The sequence below is a fragment of the Hydra vulgaris genome, chromosome 11 (genome assembly GCF_038396675.1).
Source record: "Hydra vulgaris chromosome 11, alternate assembly HydraT2T_AEP".
Taxonomy (NCBI): Eukaryota; Metazoa; Cnidaria; class Hydrozoa; order Anthoathecata; family Hydridae; genus Hydra; species Hydra vulgaris.
The window spans coordinates 49,596,986-49,613,119 of record NC_088930.1 but is presented as its reverse complement, the minus strand read 5'-3'; the positions used below and the strand labels follow the sequence as shown (position 1 = coordinate 49,613,119).

Here is a 16,134-nt window from a genome sequence, read left to right as displayed (position 1 = left end):
TCTAATTTATTTAGTTGTAATTACTGGTGACATGGTTGTCAAGGTAAGAAAAACATTTGGTCAGATTTTGCCTAGGATTGTAACTTGGCATGGCATAAATAAATGATTATAATAATAATAACCAAATGAATAATTTAATGAGTGATATTAAATTATGTTCATTTTTTAAAGCTTTGTGATTTTGGTTCTTCTCGCTATTTGGATCAAACAACTAAAATGTCATTAGCCGGTACTTTTCCATGGATGGCGCCTGAGGTAATTTTATGTAATTAAAAATCTTTAAGAAAAATTGTAAAAAAGTGTGTAGAGTAAAGAAAAACTAGTAAATTCAAATTTGCTTTAAATTATGTTGCTAATTTGGTTTCGTGGGTAAACAAAAAAAACTATAATATGTTATCTCACTTCATTATAGTATACAACCCCACTTCACCATACTATAATAAGTAGCCTCACTTCATTATAGTATAATACAGTATAACCCACTTCACCAATTGCATATCTCATCTTAATTTTATTTTATAGGTTATTCAGTCAATGCCAATATCTGAAGCTTGTGACACTTATTCTTATGGGATTGTATGAAAAGCTTTTTTTCTTTTTACTGTTATGGTTACTTTTAGAGTCTAGACATATTGTTAATTTTCATGAATGAAAACATTTATTGATTATTGTAATTAATTATTGAGATTTAGTTATCTAAACCTTAATACAAATATAAGTAGAAAATTTCACTAATCACAAATGTAGTTCAGGCGCAATGGTAGCTTCTAAAGATCTACAGAAATTAATGTAAAAACATTTTAAAATTTTAAAAAGTTGAATGATTTTAATCATTATTAACCATTTATTTTACAACGTTAACTTTTCTTTTCTTTATACATTGAATACAATCTTTTAGTTTGTTTTTAGGAAAGTTTCTTAAAATTAATCAAGTTTATTTTTGATTTGTTTTTAACAACATTCTAAACACTAGTAACATTTTTTGATATATTTTTTACAGGGCTGTAACAGTAGGTTGCAGCACTCTAAAAAATAAAGTGAAAAATGGTGGTTTATAAAAATATCATATATATGCAGAACTTTATCCTAATGTATATAACACCTTAATAATCTTGATAAACAATGCTTGATGTATAACTAGATTCAAGAAAAAAACAATTGTGCAAAATTGTGCCAAATTGTTTTGATATTAATTAAAAAAACTTTTTTTCTCATAGAAACTTGTTAGTTGCAGTATGATAGTAAACTTGGTAGTTGCAGTATGACTGAAGACTTTGTAGTTGTAGTATGTTAGTGATCTTGGTAGTTGAAGTATGATTGTAAACTTTGTAGTTGTAGTATGATTGTAAACTTGGTAGTTGTAGTATGGTTCGAAACTTTGTCGTTGTAGTATGATTGTAAACTTAGTAATTTTTAGCACGCCATTAAAAAGTTTAATGGCATGCTAAAAAAAAAAAAAATATGGCTAACAATTTATTTAAATCTTCAAAGAAAATTTGACTACAGAATTTAATGTTATGTCAATCTATCACCAAATAATTAGGCATTCTCAATTCAAATACTTTAGTACATTCCAGGTTAAAACTAACTTCAAATAGCATAATTGGTCTTTCATTTACAGTTGATCCAACCAAAATCTAAACAACAAACATAGCAGTAGTCATAGCCTCTTTCTGACTATTTGGGACAAAGCCAAAAATTAATGCAAATCTTCAATAAAATACCACATATGTCTGCAGGCTAACAACAATGAATGTTTATCATATGCCTACTGTATGATAGTAATTGAACTAGCTCAAATACCAATGAATATCAGGAACTTGTGTCAAAACAAAGATCTGCCAGCTAATCTGGAACATTTTTTCATTCCTTCAATACTTTAACAACCTTTTCCCCAAAAAGCACTGGTCAACTTATCTTACAGAATTACAAATACATTTCAATCAAATACAAATACAAATTTTTAATATATTTTTAAATCAAATACAAAATGAATACAAATACTTTAATTTAGCCCATAACTACCAAATTTAAAACAAAAACGTGACCCCAACCCTGATTAGTGTATTTGACACAAAAGTCACTTGAATATTTTGGGCTATATATTTTCTAATTGTTTTACAAGCTCTGTATATTGAGTTTGCAGATAGTGTCATATCTTTGATGTCAATGCTAACAGCTTTGAGGACTCGCACATCAATGTGCATTGCTTGTACCGATGTAGTTTTTGTGTGATCAAAACTAACAATAAATAATGAATTATCACTATGTGACTTTGGTGCTTCATTTTGTTTCATTTTGTTTGTCCTTAAATGGGCAAACAATTTAAACAACTTAGTTTATTTTGAAATGGTTAGAACTGTGACCATTTAACCATAATTAGTGTCACATCTTGCTTTAATAACTTTCTTCTTTGACATTTTGACTTTGATTCAGTTGTTGCTTAATTTTATTATTTCACTAAAAATATGAGCATTCATTAACTACTAAGCAAATTCATGTATGTATGTATAACTGTGCCAATAGATACAATGGTGTCTACTGGCAGGGTTATTCATTACTGGTATATACTAGTATGGTTAGTTAGTTGATACTGATATCTACTGGTTTACTGATACAATTATCTGTTTCTGCAACCCACTTTTTTTTTAAAGTATTTTACCTATAAATTCTAAAGTTATGGTTTTTTTTATAATCAAAAAATGAGTAGACATTATTTCTAATACATGGTTTTTATCATTTTAGCTATTATGGGAAATGTTAACTAGGGAAGTGCCATTTAAAGGTATGGAAGGTGTTCAAGTAGCATGGCTTGTTGTTGTAAAAGAAGAGGTCAGTATTTTTCAACACTTAATTCTATTGGACAATATTTTTTGCTATATTCAATGTATATATATGTGTATGCATAAATATGTATATATAGTTAGAAATATGGTATAAATATAAGTATTTATAGTTTGTCTGTTAACTGGTATTCTATTAAATATTTTTCTATTTATTAGTTATTTTTGTTTTAGTTTTGAAACTTTTAAAACACTCCGTAATTTTAATTGCAAAGGAGGCTACTTTAGTTGTGGTTACAACCCTCTCTCAACTCTATAACTCCAAAACACAAACCTTGACAAACAAGGCCGCTGTGCGGAGAAACAAGTTGATAATATGTAAATTAATTAAATATATATTTAGAGGTTAACAATTCCATCATCATGCCCACCTGAGTTTTCAAATCTACTAGTCTCATGTTGGAAAACTGATCCAAAGGTTTGTCTGATTCAACAAGTTTCTTGTTTCTGTTTTATATTTACTGGCCAAACTGCAAACTACAAACAAATAAAATCTAATACTAAAAGACTAAATAATAATATTGTTTGCAAAAGTTTGTTTTTCTGTCACATGTTTTTCTGGTTGCAGTTTGCTGTTCACAGTATTAATTTTACTCTTTAGCATTTAAGCACTTCATAAAAATGCTTGATTTTAGCTCCGACCAAATTTTAAACAAATACAAGCGATTATTAATAAAATGCTTGATAACAATGCTTTGGCTGAAGAAACCAATTCGTTTATACGTAACAAAAAAGATTGGCAAGCAGAAATTGAACAAACTATGCTTAGACTTAAAAAAATGGAAAAAAACTTATCTTCTAAAGAACAAGAATTACATGAGCGTGAACTTCGCCTCTTAAAAAAAGAACAAAAAATAAACATTGTAAAAATGCTCAACAAAACAAAGCTTGTTGATTGGGATGAATCTGATGTACATTGCTGGATTGAGCAGCTGGGTAATGAAGCAATTGATCTGTACCCATATAGTCAAATTTTCTTTGACAATCATATCAATGGAAGGAGGTATTCAAAAAAATGAAATTTTTTGCATCTTAGTTATTAAATATTGTAAAATTAAGAAATTAAAATATTATAAATTAAATATTAAGAAGTAAATATTGTAGATAAACAGGAAGGTATAGATAGATAAGAAGGTATAGATATATCTATGAATTGCTAAAGATGAAAAAATGGTTTAGTTAACTAATATAAAAAATTTAAAATTCTTTCAAGTTTTCATATCTAGATTGAGTTTACTTACAAATGAAGATTTGAAATATATGGGAATTTTATCACATGGGCATAGACTTGATCTCTTGGTTAGTATACTAATTTAGTATATTAATTGTATTTAAATAGTTATTTTGGTCACAAGTCATACATTTTGTATATTAATATACTCATCTCACAAATTTTAAAAAGTTTTAATGAGGTCTGATAAAATTATATCTATTTCTGTATTTTCATAAAATTCTCAAAATTTGAAAATTGTTTGTTTTCTCTGTTTATGCAATAGTTGTTCTAAATCATTAGAAAGTTGCACACAAAAATCATTAGAAAGTTGCACAAAAAAAAATCATTAGAAAGTTTTAAATAATAATCTAAATTAATGTTCTATTATGTAATAATCGAAATCTATAGTGTTCTATCATGTTCTATAATATTTGATTTTGTGTTAAACATGTAGTTAATTTATGTCCATTTATTTTGTATTTCTAACAATTTTTTTTTTCTCCAAATTTTTAAAAATCTTAGAACTTTTTTGTATTCAAAAGAACTTTTTTGTATTCATAATAATTTGGTTTTGCATTTTCAAAGGTTTGATGGCATGTAATTTTTTTGATTTGCAATCATAATTGTTTTTATTTTTGTTCTAATCTTTATTAAAGGTCTGTATGAATATATTAAAAAGATAAAAGTACAAATGTATTGAAAAGATAAAAGAACGATATTAAAAAACAAGCAGTGTTAAGAAAAATAAAGGCACTTGGGATGACTGGTTAAGCAAATTTAGCATCTACACGCCAACAATGTAAAGAGAAAAACAATGAGAACATTTTAATGTTTTCTAGAAGCTTAAAATTATTAAAAAAAAAATTTTTTGATATACTTTTGAAAATACTGAAATAACTCTCCATAATTTTTAAAAATGTTTTTAAAAATTTGTAAAATCATGTTCATACATAATGTTCATAAGAAAATTTTTTCAATCCTGTTGTTAGTAGTCATGTACACAGTGCACATATACAGTTTTTTTATTTGTCTAAATAATGTGTATGGCTAATAGAATTTTTTAAAGTTTTTTTAACACCCTCAAATTTTAATTTGGTATATATTTTAGGATCAAATCAGTAAATTAATTGAAGAATTAGAACATTTGCATCATTTCCCACCTCTTCATCAGGTAATCTTTTTTCATAATCCATTCTTTTTTGTTACCTAAACCTTGAATATTTTGTTAGCAAAAAAGAGTTTATAAGAGAAAAATATTCAATTTATAGTTTTATATTCTTCTTTTCTTTGCTTATCTTTTTGTATGTGTATGGTTGTTAAGGATTTTGTATGTGGATGGTTATTAAGGTTTTTATATGTGTATGGTTAAGATTTTTGATGTGGATGGTTTTTTAAGGTGCTTAAAAATGTTTGTGGGTCTTTACAGCACCATTAAAACTCAGTTAATAATAATAACACTTATCTGGCTGGAGCAAGCAGACCTCTTGAATGTGAGCCAGAACTCTGCGCCACGGCTGCGAAATAAATATTTGCGGTCTTTTTCATGCAGGTTTTTAGACATGTTTTAATAAAGGTTTATTAACAAAAATTATTACTATGACCAACAACTGTAAAAGCTCCTCCTTTTTTTCTCTCCCCTCACTGAAAGAACAAAAAAACAGTAATGCTTGTACATTTTACAGTACACGTAAAAAATTTTCATGTATACAATGGCTTAGTTAATAATAGATCAAATGTATAAAACACTTCAGTTTTTTTACAAATTCTTTTTATTAATTATCATGTTGTATTATTTTTATGGAAATTTTAAATATATAATATAAATTATATAATTTTTTAGGCTCCAAGTATTGAAAGTCAAATCCGTAATCAAAAAGTCCAAAATTTAACCCTAATCTTTGGAAACCACTGTAGACTGGGACCTACTCCAATGGTATTTGACACATATATTATTACCATTTTTAATATTCTTTTTGATTTTTCTATATTTTTTATACATAATTTTATCTAATTATTTATTTGTTATTATATTATAGTTTATTCAATTTATTATTATGTTATTGTTTGTCTATTTAATTTTAAAGGACCATAAATGGAAGTTGTTTATTGAAGTAGATGGCGATGATGAAGCTATACTTGCAATTAAGGTTAATCATTTGTTACGTTTTTTTGGAAGTTAAAGCTTTATTTAGCTAAAAAAGTTATTAATTATTTAAATTTTGATTATATTATTTGTAAACTTTTGGATCATTTTAATATATTTTTTCCTTATATTTTAATAGCTTTATATCTAAATATTTTAATAGCTGAATATATTTATTGGCGTGTAAATAAGTTATAAAGGGTTTACAAATGGTTGTGAAGCTAGCACATATGCTTGTAATTATAATTATGTTAAAGTGTTGTCATTTCCTTTAAAAATTATGCCACTAATGAAGATGAAGAATTTTGTTAACAACAGACATTGTGCTCTAACCATGTCAACTTTTTTGCCAACAAAAAATATTTTGCAGTAAGATGAAATTTCTTTTCAACTTGAATTTTTAAAAGAGCAGTTGATGGACATAGATCAAATGAACAAACAGTTTCTTTGTATATAAATGTATTAGGAGATTTAAAGCAGATCCATTAAAAAAAAACAGTGCAGAAAATTGTGGGATATGATTTTTCTAAACGAGGCCATGAGTTTTTTATACAAAAAATATGTTATTTTCTACCTGAAAGATAGGTATTATTTATGGGCAATACTTTTAATTAAATTTTGTACAAATTTCATTGAACAAAATTTCAAAGTTACAAAAAAAGCTAAAAACTTTTTTTACCTGAAATATTTTAGGTAAGTTATCAAAATTGCAATTTTATATAATGTTTGTCATTCATTTGTAAATAGTTAACTATTAAATTAATTAACTATTAAGGAATTATAATTATAAATTAACTAACTAATTAATTAATGAACTGTTAGGTTTGTCAATCATTTGTAAATACAAAATCAGCTAGATCACAGTCAAAATTTGTGACAAGTTCACATGGTTTAGCTCTAAAGCTGTTCCTAAAAAGCAATTAAACACCAAAGTAGTTATGGCTGACATTGTTCCTTGTTTAGACATTATTGATTCAAACTGTGTACTTGCTGTAGCTGATAGTGGCTATGCTAAATATAAGTGTATGTTTTGGGATTCTAAATTTGCTAAAACATACCATAAAAATTGGATAAGCTGAGTATATGATTCAAATCGAAATAGCTCCTTGTATTCAAAAAGTTATTGAAAATGAGTTGAAATATTTATATTCCACATTACGATTTGATGGAAAAACTGCATTACAGAATAGCGCCTTGTATTCAAAAAGTTATGAATTGAAATGATTATCGTTCACGCTCTGATTTGATAAAATAACTGCATTACAAACAAAAAAACAATATAACGTTTATATTCATCCCATTCAAATAATTTACAGCAAATGATAACATTGTACTTACAGACATGTGTGTTGGGTGGTGTACTGTGGATCATTTTAAAAAGTTGTAAATTCAACTACAACAAGAGTCAGTTCTTTCCATTAGTAGGAATGGTACTAATGTCAATAAATTGTTTTTAAAAAGGTTAGGAAATGATCTTAAAAAAAAAAAAAAATTATTATTTATCGTTATGGTCACGTCCACTTTATACAACTTCCAATACTTTTTTGAAAGACTTGAAGATATTGATTTCTGATGACATTGATTTGGACCAATAAGTATTTGTTTTGCACAGTTTTATTTTAATTTTCTCAAAACGTGTTGAAGAATATTTTGCTGTGGAATAATCATTCACTGAGCTACAAGGACAATGAGTGTCTCTACAAGGACAATGGGTGTCTCTACAAGAACAATGGGTGTCTCTACAAGGACAATGGGTGTCTCTAAATGTTTGATAAGCAAGACATATTAGTCAGAATAATGGATTTTTACAACTTGTGAGAATCTTTTTTAAAAGATTTACTAAATCAAAAAGAGTTCAATGATAAAGTAGATATTCCAACAACTGAAAGGTACATTCGTATCAAGAGAGCACTAAAGTGTACATTTTTGTTGCTTATGATTTTAAAAGCTTCACAGTTGCATTAGAAACAAAACAGCCAATGATTACAGTCCTGTTCCTAAAAATATAGAAACTTCAAAATGGTTTACTCTCAAAGTTTGTTATCAATGATGTTATTCTGCAACCATCCAAACAAGGCCTATATTAAAGTTGAAAACCCTTGAATGATTGAACAGCTCGAATGATGCAGAGACTTGAATGATGCAGAGACTTGAATGATGCAGAGACTTGAATGATGCAAAGATTAAGGTAATGTGCATTTCACAAATGCAGATTCGAGAAAAGATCTTTTTATCAACAAAAGATTACTCAAGGTAATTTCACATTGTTTTGTGTCAAAGTGCAGTTATATAAAATCAATGTTTGAAGATGTTTAAGATTTTATAAAAAAGGTAAGAATCCAATTAGATTCTGCCAAAAAACTTATGGAAGAGGGAAACAAAATATTAAAAATTTATGTGACAAAAAGGTCAAGGTTGTATTTATAGATAGCCAACAAAAAGTAAAATTGGGACAGAAACTTAAAAGAAAACTAAGTGCAGATTAGATATAGAAATTAGAAAGAAAAGAAAGCTAGAGTTAAAATAATGAAAGAATGTTTAAAATTAAAAAAAGTTAATAATGCAATTATATTTTATATCTAATTTCTTTTTTGTTTACGTTAGTTTTTGAAATTTGATACTATCAGTCATTCAAAAAGCATTTTTTTATATTGTATTGTAAACGGTATCTATTTTTGTGAAAAAGATATTGATTTCTTTTATTTATTTTTTTTTTTTTTTTCATACTAATATTTTATTTAATATTTTTTTGTTACATTTGCTATATATGGTATATATGGTACATTTCGTATGTATATATATATATATATATATATATATATATATATATATATATATATATATATATATATATATATATATATATTATATATATATATATATATATATATATATATATAAACAAACAAATTTATTCTTTGTGGCTGGTGAGCCCTGACTTTTTCCAATGGATTTGGTTATGGCGCTCAATAACCTAATGACTATGATGACACTCACGCACACATTCATTCGAAAGCTCCACAAATCATGTTGGATCAGCGCTTGACTATGTGCTTGGATCTAAAATCTCATTCCATAGCACATCAATCCATACCAGCACAGGGCAGTAGCTCTTTTGGCTAAGAGTGATGGCTTGTGGCCTATGGTGACTAATGTGTGCATTTGATCAATTGAAATCCATTCTGTAGGTCTTATGTCTGGCTTTGATGTGCTAGCACATAAGCGCATAGAGTGAGTGTGTTTAGCTTTCTATTCATCCGATTTGAAAGTGAGCGAAAACATAACGAGACCATACTAAATGACCAAACGGTACATACTAATGCACTACACCATCACACCTGTAGACATCAACAGTCTCTAAAATTAGTATATCAAATATTTGTTCTTTGTTGCATATGTTCTACACACAGAGTGACTAGAGCGTTTCCTGATATTTGTTTTTTAAAACTACAACTTGCAATTCTTTCTGACTAATCTTCTTGCCATCAAAACGTTGTGCCCATAAAGATTTTTTTATAATTTTTTTAAATTTTTCTTTGATTCTATCAGCTTCTTTCATAACTGCTTTGTAAATACCTGCCTGTGTTGGAGTTGCAATATTAATACTTTCTTCTGACAATTGATGATATACTTTTTTGCTCTGGAGTGTACTTAGCTTTACATTCTTTACTAACAGCTGAAGCAGTTGAAGCTTTTCTTTTTTTTTAGGTTGACTGAAATTGCTACTAGATGGGGAAAATTCATTGTCAGTCTCTCTTTCGCTGTTAATCAGAGTCAGTGGTTTCTATTTGATGCATGGTTTTGCCGACAACAGTTACATTATTTTTGATACATTTAGATGGATGAGTTGATACAATTTTTGAAGTAACATATCCTACTTTTCCATTACTTTTTTTTTTGCACTTTGTAAAACTTTTTTTCTTTAGTACTCAGCCATACACCTTTTTTATTTGTAATATCAAATAATATTTCATTTTTTAGCTGATACTGATTATCTGTGCCTTCTGATCTCCGTGGTATTTATTCACCAAATTTTCAACTTTTTTTGAAACTTAAATTTTTATTATTGCTGGAAAATTCAGTTTAGTCCATAATAAAATTAATTCGCAGGCAATAACTTCACAAAAACAGATTTCTCTAAAGAGACTAAGTAAGTGAATCCCTAAAACAACTAGTGCATTTGAAAATCTAATTGTCTTCTAATTCTGCTTGCCAAGTAGTTCTTCAATTTTACTAGTTTATATTCTTTTTGCCTTTGCTTTCTCAAAATAAACTAAATTGTGTTGGCAAGTTTTCTTGGTTTTGTTTATGATATCACTACTTATTTTATAAATCCCTACCTAAAAAGATTTAAATAATGAAATATTCTTTATAATTTTAAATATTACATTATAAAGAATGTACTTACAAATTAAAAAATAGCTTTAGCAAGGTTTTGTATAACGAAAGAAAAACTGAAAAATACTGAATTAAGAGAGAATTAAAAAGTATATAGCTAGTTTTAAAAAAGTGGTCTATGGGGACATTTTGAAAACAATCATCAAGTATATAATATTTTCATAGTCCCTAAATGAAGTTTCATCTCTTAATGTTAAGGTCATTAAAAAAATTAAAAAATTTGATTAATTTATCAGCCTAATATACATACATATATGTAATATATGTATTTATATTAGTTTTATATACACACACACACGCACGTGCACACCCAAACACATAAATATATATATATATATATATATATATATATATATATATATATATATATATATATATATATATATATACATAAACATATATGTACATTTATATATATATATATATATATATATATATATTTTTTTTTTTTTAAACATCTTCGCTTCCAACAAGACTGCAAGCAACCACTAATTAGAGTTGGAAGTTACTGGAAGAGACAAGATGAAGATTATAGAGCAAGATAACGATTGACAGATGACTTAAAGGATTGCAAATTATATGAATCAGTTAAGTGAGATGAAGGAAGCGAAATCCAAAGAACTGATGTTTGAGGAAAAAAACTAGACGAATAAGAGTTTTTGGAGCACGTAGGAACAGTCACAGAAAAAGGATGAGACTTAATTGAATGACAAGTAACACGAGAATGAATTTTAGTAGATGGCACAAGAGATGCTAGCTCTTTAGAGCAGTGCCCATTATAGTATTTGTAGAAAAGAGAAAGAGAAGCAACATTACGATGATGTGATAATGGTTGGAGGTTGGCTGCAAGAGCAGGTCCATCTATGTTTACAATGCGTTTTTGCACCTTGTCTAAAAGTATTCCATACAAGGCCGGATTTGAGGTTTTTAGAGATAGAGAATAGAATCTGAAGTAAGAAAGTGTTGAGCTCGGTAAAGAGATGCAACCTTAGCAGATGCTAATTTTGCAACAGATTTGATATATGGTTTCCAAGAAAAATCGGAAGTAAGAGTTAATCCTATTAGATGAAGAGTGGATGACTCATTGAGTACATTACCATTCTTAAATATAGGAAGATCTAAATTATTGCAAAAATGATTGGCTAAAAAGATTTGAGTTTTATCTGAATTGAGGTTCACCAGCCACTGTTAGCCCCTCTGGAAAATTGTTTTGCTGATAGATATGAAAGTAATGGTTTCGATTGGTAATTGCAGCAGCACAATGTGAGGAAAACCATGGAGGAGAGTGAAGCTTGACCTGGAATTGTCGAGAGGGAATAAAAGATTCCATGCCAGCCTGAATCCATGAAGTTATGTAAGAAGCACATTTGTCGACAGGAAGATGAAAGATTTCTACCCAAGGGCCATCACGAAGAAAATCACGGAAAGAGTCCCAGTCAGCTTTAGGCAGTTGTAAAAGGTACGATGATAGGGAGATTCAGATGATGAAGAAGAATGAGATAATAGTTTTAGAGAGATCAAACTGTGATCAGAAGCACCTAAGGGTGAATGTGGAGAAACTGAGCACTGACTAGGATCAAAGAGAAGTTAAATGGTGTGGGTTGTCTGGAAAGCGAGTTGGAAAGTTGACTATTTGAGTTAGGGATTGAGAAAGGCAAAAGTTGTGGGCTTTAATGCCTGCAGAGTCATTGACACTAGAGCCAAGCCATTCATTGTGATGAGCATTAAAGTCACCGACAACAACAATATTGGCTGATAGATAAAGAGAGAGGACTTGGTTAATATGATCAGAATTAACATCAAAAAGAGTACAGTTTTGTGATGAAGGAGAGCAATATAGAACAAAGAGAAAGGCCATAGAGTGAAGTGGTGCTAAACAAAGCACATAAAAGAATAGTCTGTGAATTCAAACCTAGTTTCTCGACAAATGGCTGAATTCTTACGAATGTAAATGCCCAGGCCAAGCATGTGACTATTGGAGCCTTTACAAGTTAAAGAAAAATAACCATCAACACTAAGATTGCAAGATGAGACAGCTGAACTCAAATTAGTCTCACAAAGAGCAAGTAGATCTGTTATAAAAAGACTAAACAAAAGAAAAGTTATTTCGAAGACCACAAATAGTGAACAATATTCGTGGTCTTCGAAGTAACTTTTAGAGAGCTTGGTGATGGCGATGGTTTTTTGTGTTTAATAGTTTTTGAACAATATTCGTGGTCTTCGAAGTAACTTTTAGAGAGCTTGGTGATGGCGATGGTTTTTTGTGTTTAATAGTTTTTGGTACTTTATTCATTTTTAAATTTGTTAAAGAACTTGACTCAAAGCATAGATAGTACTCAGTACACTGTTCAATAGTCCAAGCAATTGCCTCATCACTATTAATAAACCCTAAGCCGTAACAAAGAGCTCCAAATGTGGCCTTGGCAATACACACCAAAAGTACAAACAAGGACACCATCCATGCGCAACATGACACTGTTAATACTTTGATATTTTTCAGCTGTTGATGGAATCAGCCTGAGAGCTACCACAGAGTTTGGGAAACCTGACTACCAGCCGGCCTCAGAACCATATAACTGAGATTTAGAGCTATACCCTCATTAGGAGATAATAGAATGAGTTGTCTAGTTATAAAAACAGAGATACAAGCAAAGCCCATGCATTGAGTCAAGAAGATCCAACGGTCAACATCCTAAACTGGAAACAATGTATTAAAAATACATTTGTGTCAGCCTAATAGATGAAGAAGGGGTGCGAGGCTGGTCAACAGATAGAATCTGTTTACCCCTCAAGTCTTTGCCTAGGAGGCCTTCTACAAGAAGTAGCCGTATGCATTTAACATCTGCTCAAGATGAGTATTTTTATCAAGACACCATTTCTAGCCTTTACTCAACCAAGAGCCCCAAGGCAGGGGGTGTTTTAAGTTGGAGTTTGCATCTCCTAGCTTTTGCCTAAAAAGGTGTATCCTACAAGGCAGCAGGACATGAAGCAGATTGTACTGGGTTACATGTTACCAGTAGCAGGATAACCTGACTTGACAATATATATACATACATATATATATATATATATATATATATATATATATATATATATATATATATATAAATATATATATATATATTTATATATATATATATATATAAATATATATATATATATATATATATATATATATATATATATATGTATAAATAAATATATATATATATTTAAAATATAAAGCACAAAATAACAGCTGCGTACAAACTAAATTTATTCTTTGTAATATTTCAACCTGTTTTTGCACAGATCGTCATCAGATGTAAAATATAATACAAAAAACCATTACAAATATTACATAAAAACGTCCAAAAAGACATTAAAAAGAAGCCATAAATGATTACATAATAACATTAATATAAAATTAACAAATATTATTTAATTCTGTTTTTTTGGATAACTTTTAAACTTTTTTTTTTAAACAGAGGTCTCCAACTGTTGAAACGGTTGAAAAGTATTGGAGCGTGTTTTATTTCTTGGTATGTTGAGGCATAGAAGCTACGATACGAGAGCTATCTGTTTATTCCATTTAAAAATTTCTTATCAAATACAAAATACTTGGTTTTATACTTGTTAAAACATATGTTTGTAACGTTAATATTATAAGAATATATACATAACAAGCGTCATGAAAAAATTCTTTAGACAAGCGTTATTTTTGGGTTTTTACACTATCTATCTATCTAGCTAACTATCCATTTATTTGTTAACAACATTTTACTTATTTATAACACTTACATTATTTACGACATTTCAATACTTATTTGATAAAAAATTTGACAAAAAGCTATAAAAGTGTCTATAAGTCTACTGCTTATAAAAATTGTTTTTCATTTTCTTATTGTAATAGAATGCATTTTAACAATTATTACAACAATCAAAAATTCCTTATTAAATAAATTATAATACATACAATTCATTACATAAAATAATAATTATTATGCAATAATATAGTGAAATATTTTTATATTTTATCAGTTAAACAGTTTTATATTTTATCAACATAATTTAGAGTGAATAAAGTTATATTTATCAGTTAGTCTAATCTAATCAAAAACATGTGCATTTCAATTAGCGCTCTTTTTTAAATATTGCAAAAACCAATTCTTTTAAAATGCATTGCAATTTATTATGCATTTAATTTATATTTTTTTATAAAAATTACTTTGTATTTTTCATTTGAGTTACAATGATAATTATACTAATAAGAAAAAAAATTTTATACTTTTGCGAGAGCTGTAAATTGCTCCTGTAGACCATTTTAGGGAAGTGCGGGTGAGAGCTAAAGATCTCACTTCCCGCTGAGGCCTGTAAATACATCACTACCGCATCTTAAAGTGAATGATAAAGGACAACTCACGTTCATGTGGTTCATTAAAAATGTGAATTATGTTTTGATTAGTTATTCAGTTTATTTTTGAAGCTTCATCGCATCTTGATTAATTTATGCTTTAACTGTATTTTTTTGTTTTAACTATAATCTATTTATTTTATACTCTGGAATTTACTAATCCTATACTCAAAAATTATTATAAATATAATTTATAATAATTCCTTATAAACTATTATAATGTCTTAAATGTTAAATATATGTTTTAAATGTGTATATACTGTCAAAGTTTTTAACTTATTTTTACATTTGTCATTGTTGTTATTCAATTATTTATTTACCTTTTTTTTTGTACTTTTTTTTATTTTATAGGAAGTTCATTTAACATGGCCTGAAGATCAACTGACCATTCAAGAAGTATTGATAATTTGATTTGGTGATGATGTTTTTTTACTTATTGTTTTAATATTAAGTTCAAACTAATATATTTGTTTTTTTTTTTTGTTTCAGCCACCATATGTAATGCATAGATGGATACCTGTTCCTGGAAATAATTCACCAATATTTGTGGATTGCATTGTTTCTTACAAGGTATACTCCTTTTTTTTAAATTATTTTTCATTATGCAATGCTTAGGTGTTTTTAGATTCTAAAAACTTCATTATAAATAATAAAAAAAGAAATTAGATAAAGAATAAAACTTTAAAAATATTTTGTTAAGTTCTTTTAAAGATATTTAACATTCACAAAGTTTAAAGTTAAATACATTACTGTAAATTTTTCAAAGTTGGAGACAAAAAGGGAGATAAAAAGTCGGGATAAAAGATAAAAGGTTGTTTTTAAATTTAAAAAAATAAAAAATGTTATTAAAGTAGTTAAACAAAAAAACATTTAAAAAAATTACGATAGTTAAATTCTAAGTGTAATCAGTATTTATCAGTTAAACCGTCTACTTAGAAATATGACTACCTGGTTTATTATCTGTTTACTACAACCATATTTTTGATGTTGTGTGTTTCCCTAGAAACATACGTGTTTTCATAGAAAACAAAGGTTTCCCAATTGAATAGGATAGTTTGCTTCATTTTTTTAAAATCGCTAATTTTTATTTAAAAAATAATAAATCATGTAACAAGTCAACTAGTTTATATAGTTTAGAACAGTT

The 16,134-nt window shown here is 27.9% G+C and overlaps 1 protein-coding gene across 1 annotated transcript in view; it reads left to right on the top strand.

Annotated features, from left to right (window-relative positions):
* The window catches only part of LOC101235377 (mitogen-activated protein kinase kinase kinase 20), a 44,425-nt gene that overhangs the window by 9,929 nt on the left and 18,362 nt on the right, over positions 1-16,134 (top strand). Inside the window, exons 6-17 of the mRNA XM_065809090.1 lie at positions 15-43; positions 172-255; positions 523-576; positions 2,746-2,832; positions 3,187-3,261; positions 3,479-3,846; positions 4,070-4,142; positions 5,165-5,227; positions 5,897-5,989; positions 6,141-6,203; positions 15,342-15,386; positions 15,480-15,560. Of these exons, the coding sequence (XP_065665162.1) occupies positions 15-43; positions 172-255; positions 523-576; positions 2,746-2,832; positions 3,187-3,261; positions 3,479-3,846; positions 4,070-4,142; positions 5,165-5,227; positions 5,897-5,989; positions 6,141-6,203; positions 15,342-15,386; positions 15,480-15,560 (1,115 nt within the window). The remainder of the gene's footprint in view (positions 1-14; positions 44-171; positions 256-522; positions 577-2,745; positions 2,833-3,186; positions 3,262-3,478; positions 3,847-4,069; positions 4,143-5,164; positions 5,228-5,896; positions 5,990-6,140; positions 6,204-15,341; positions 15,387-15,479; positions 15,561-16,134) is intronic.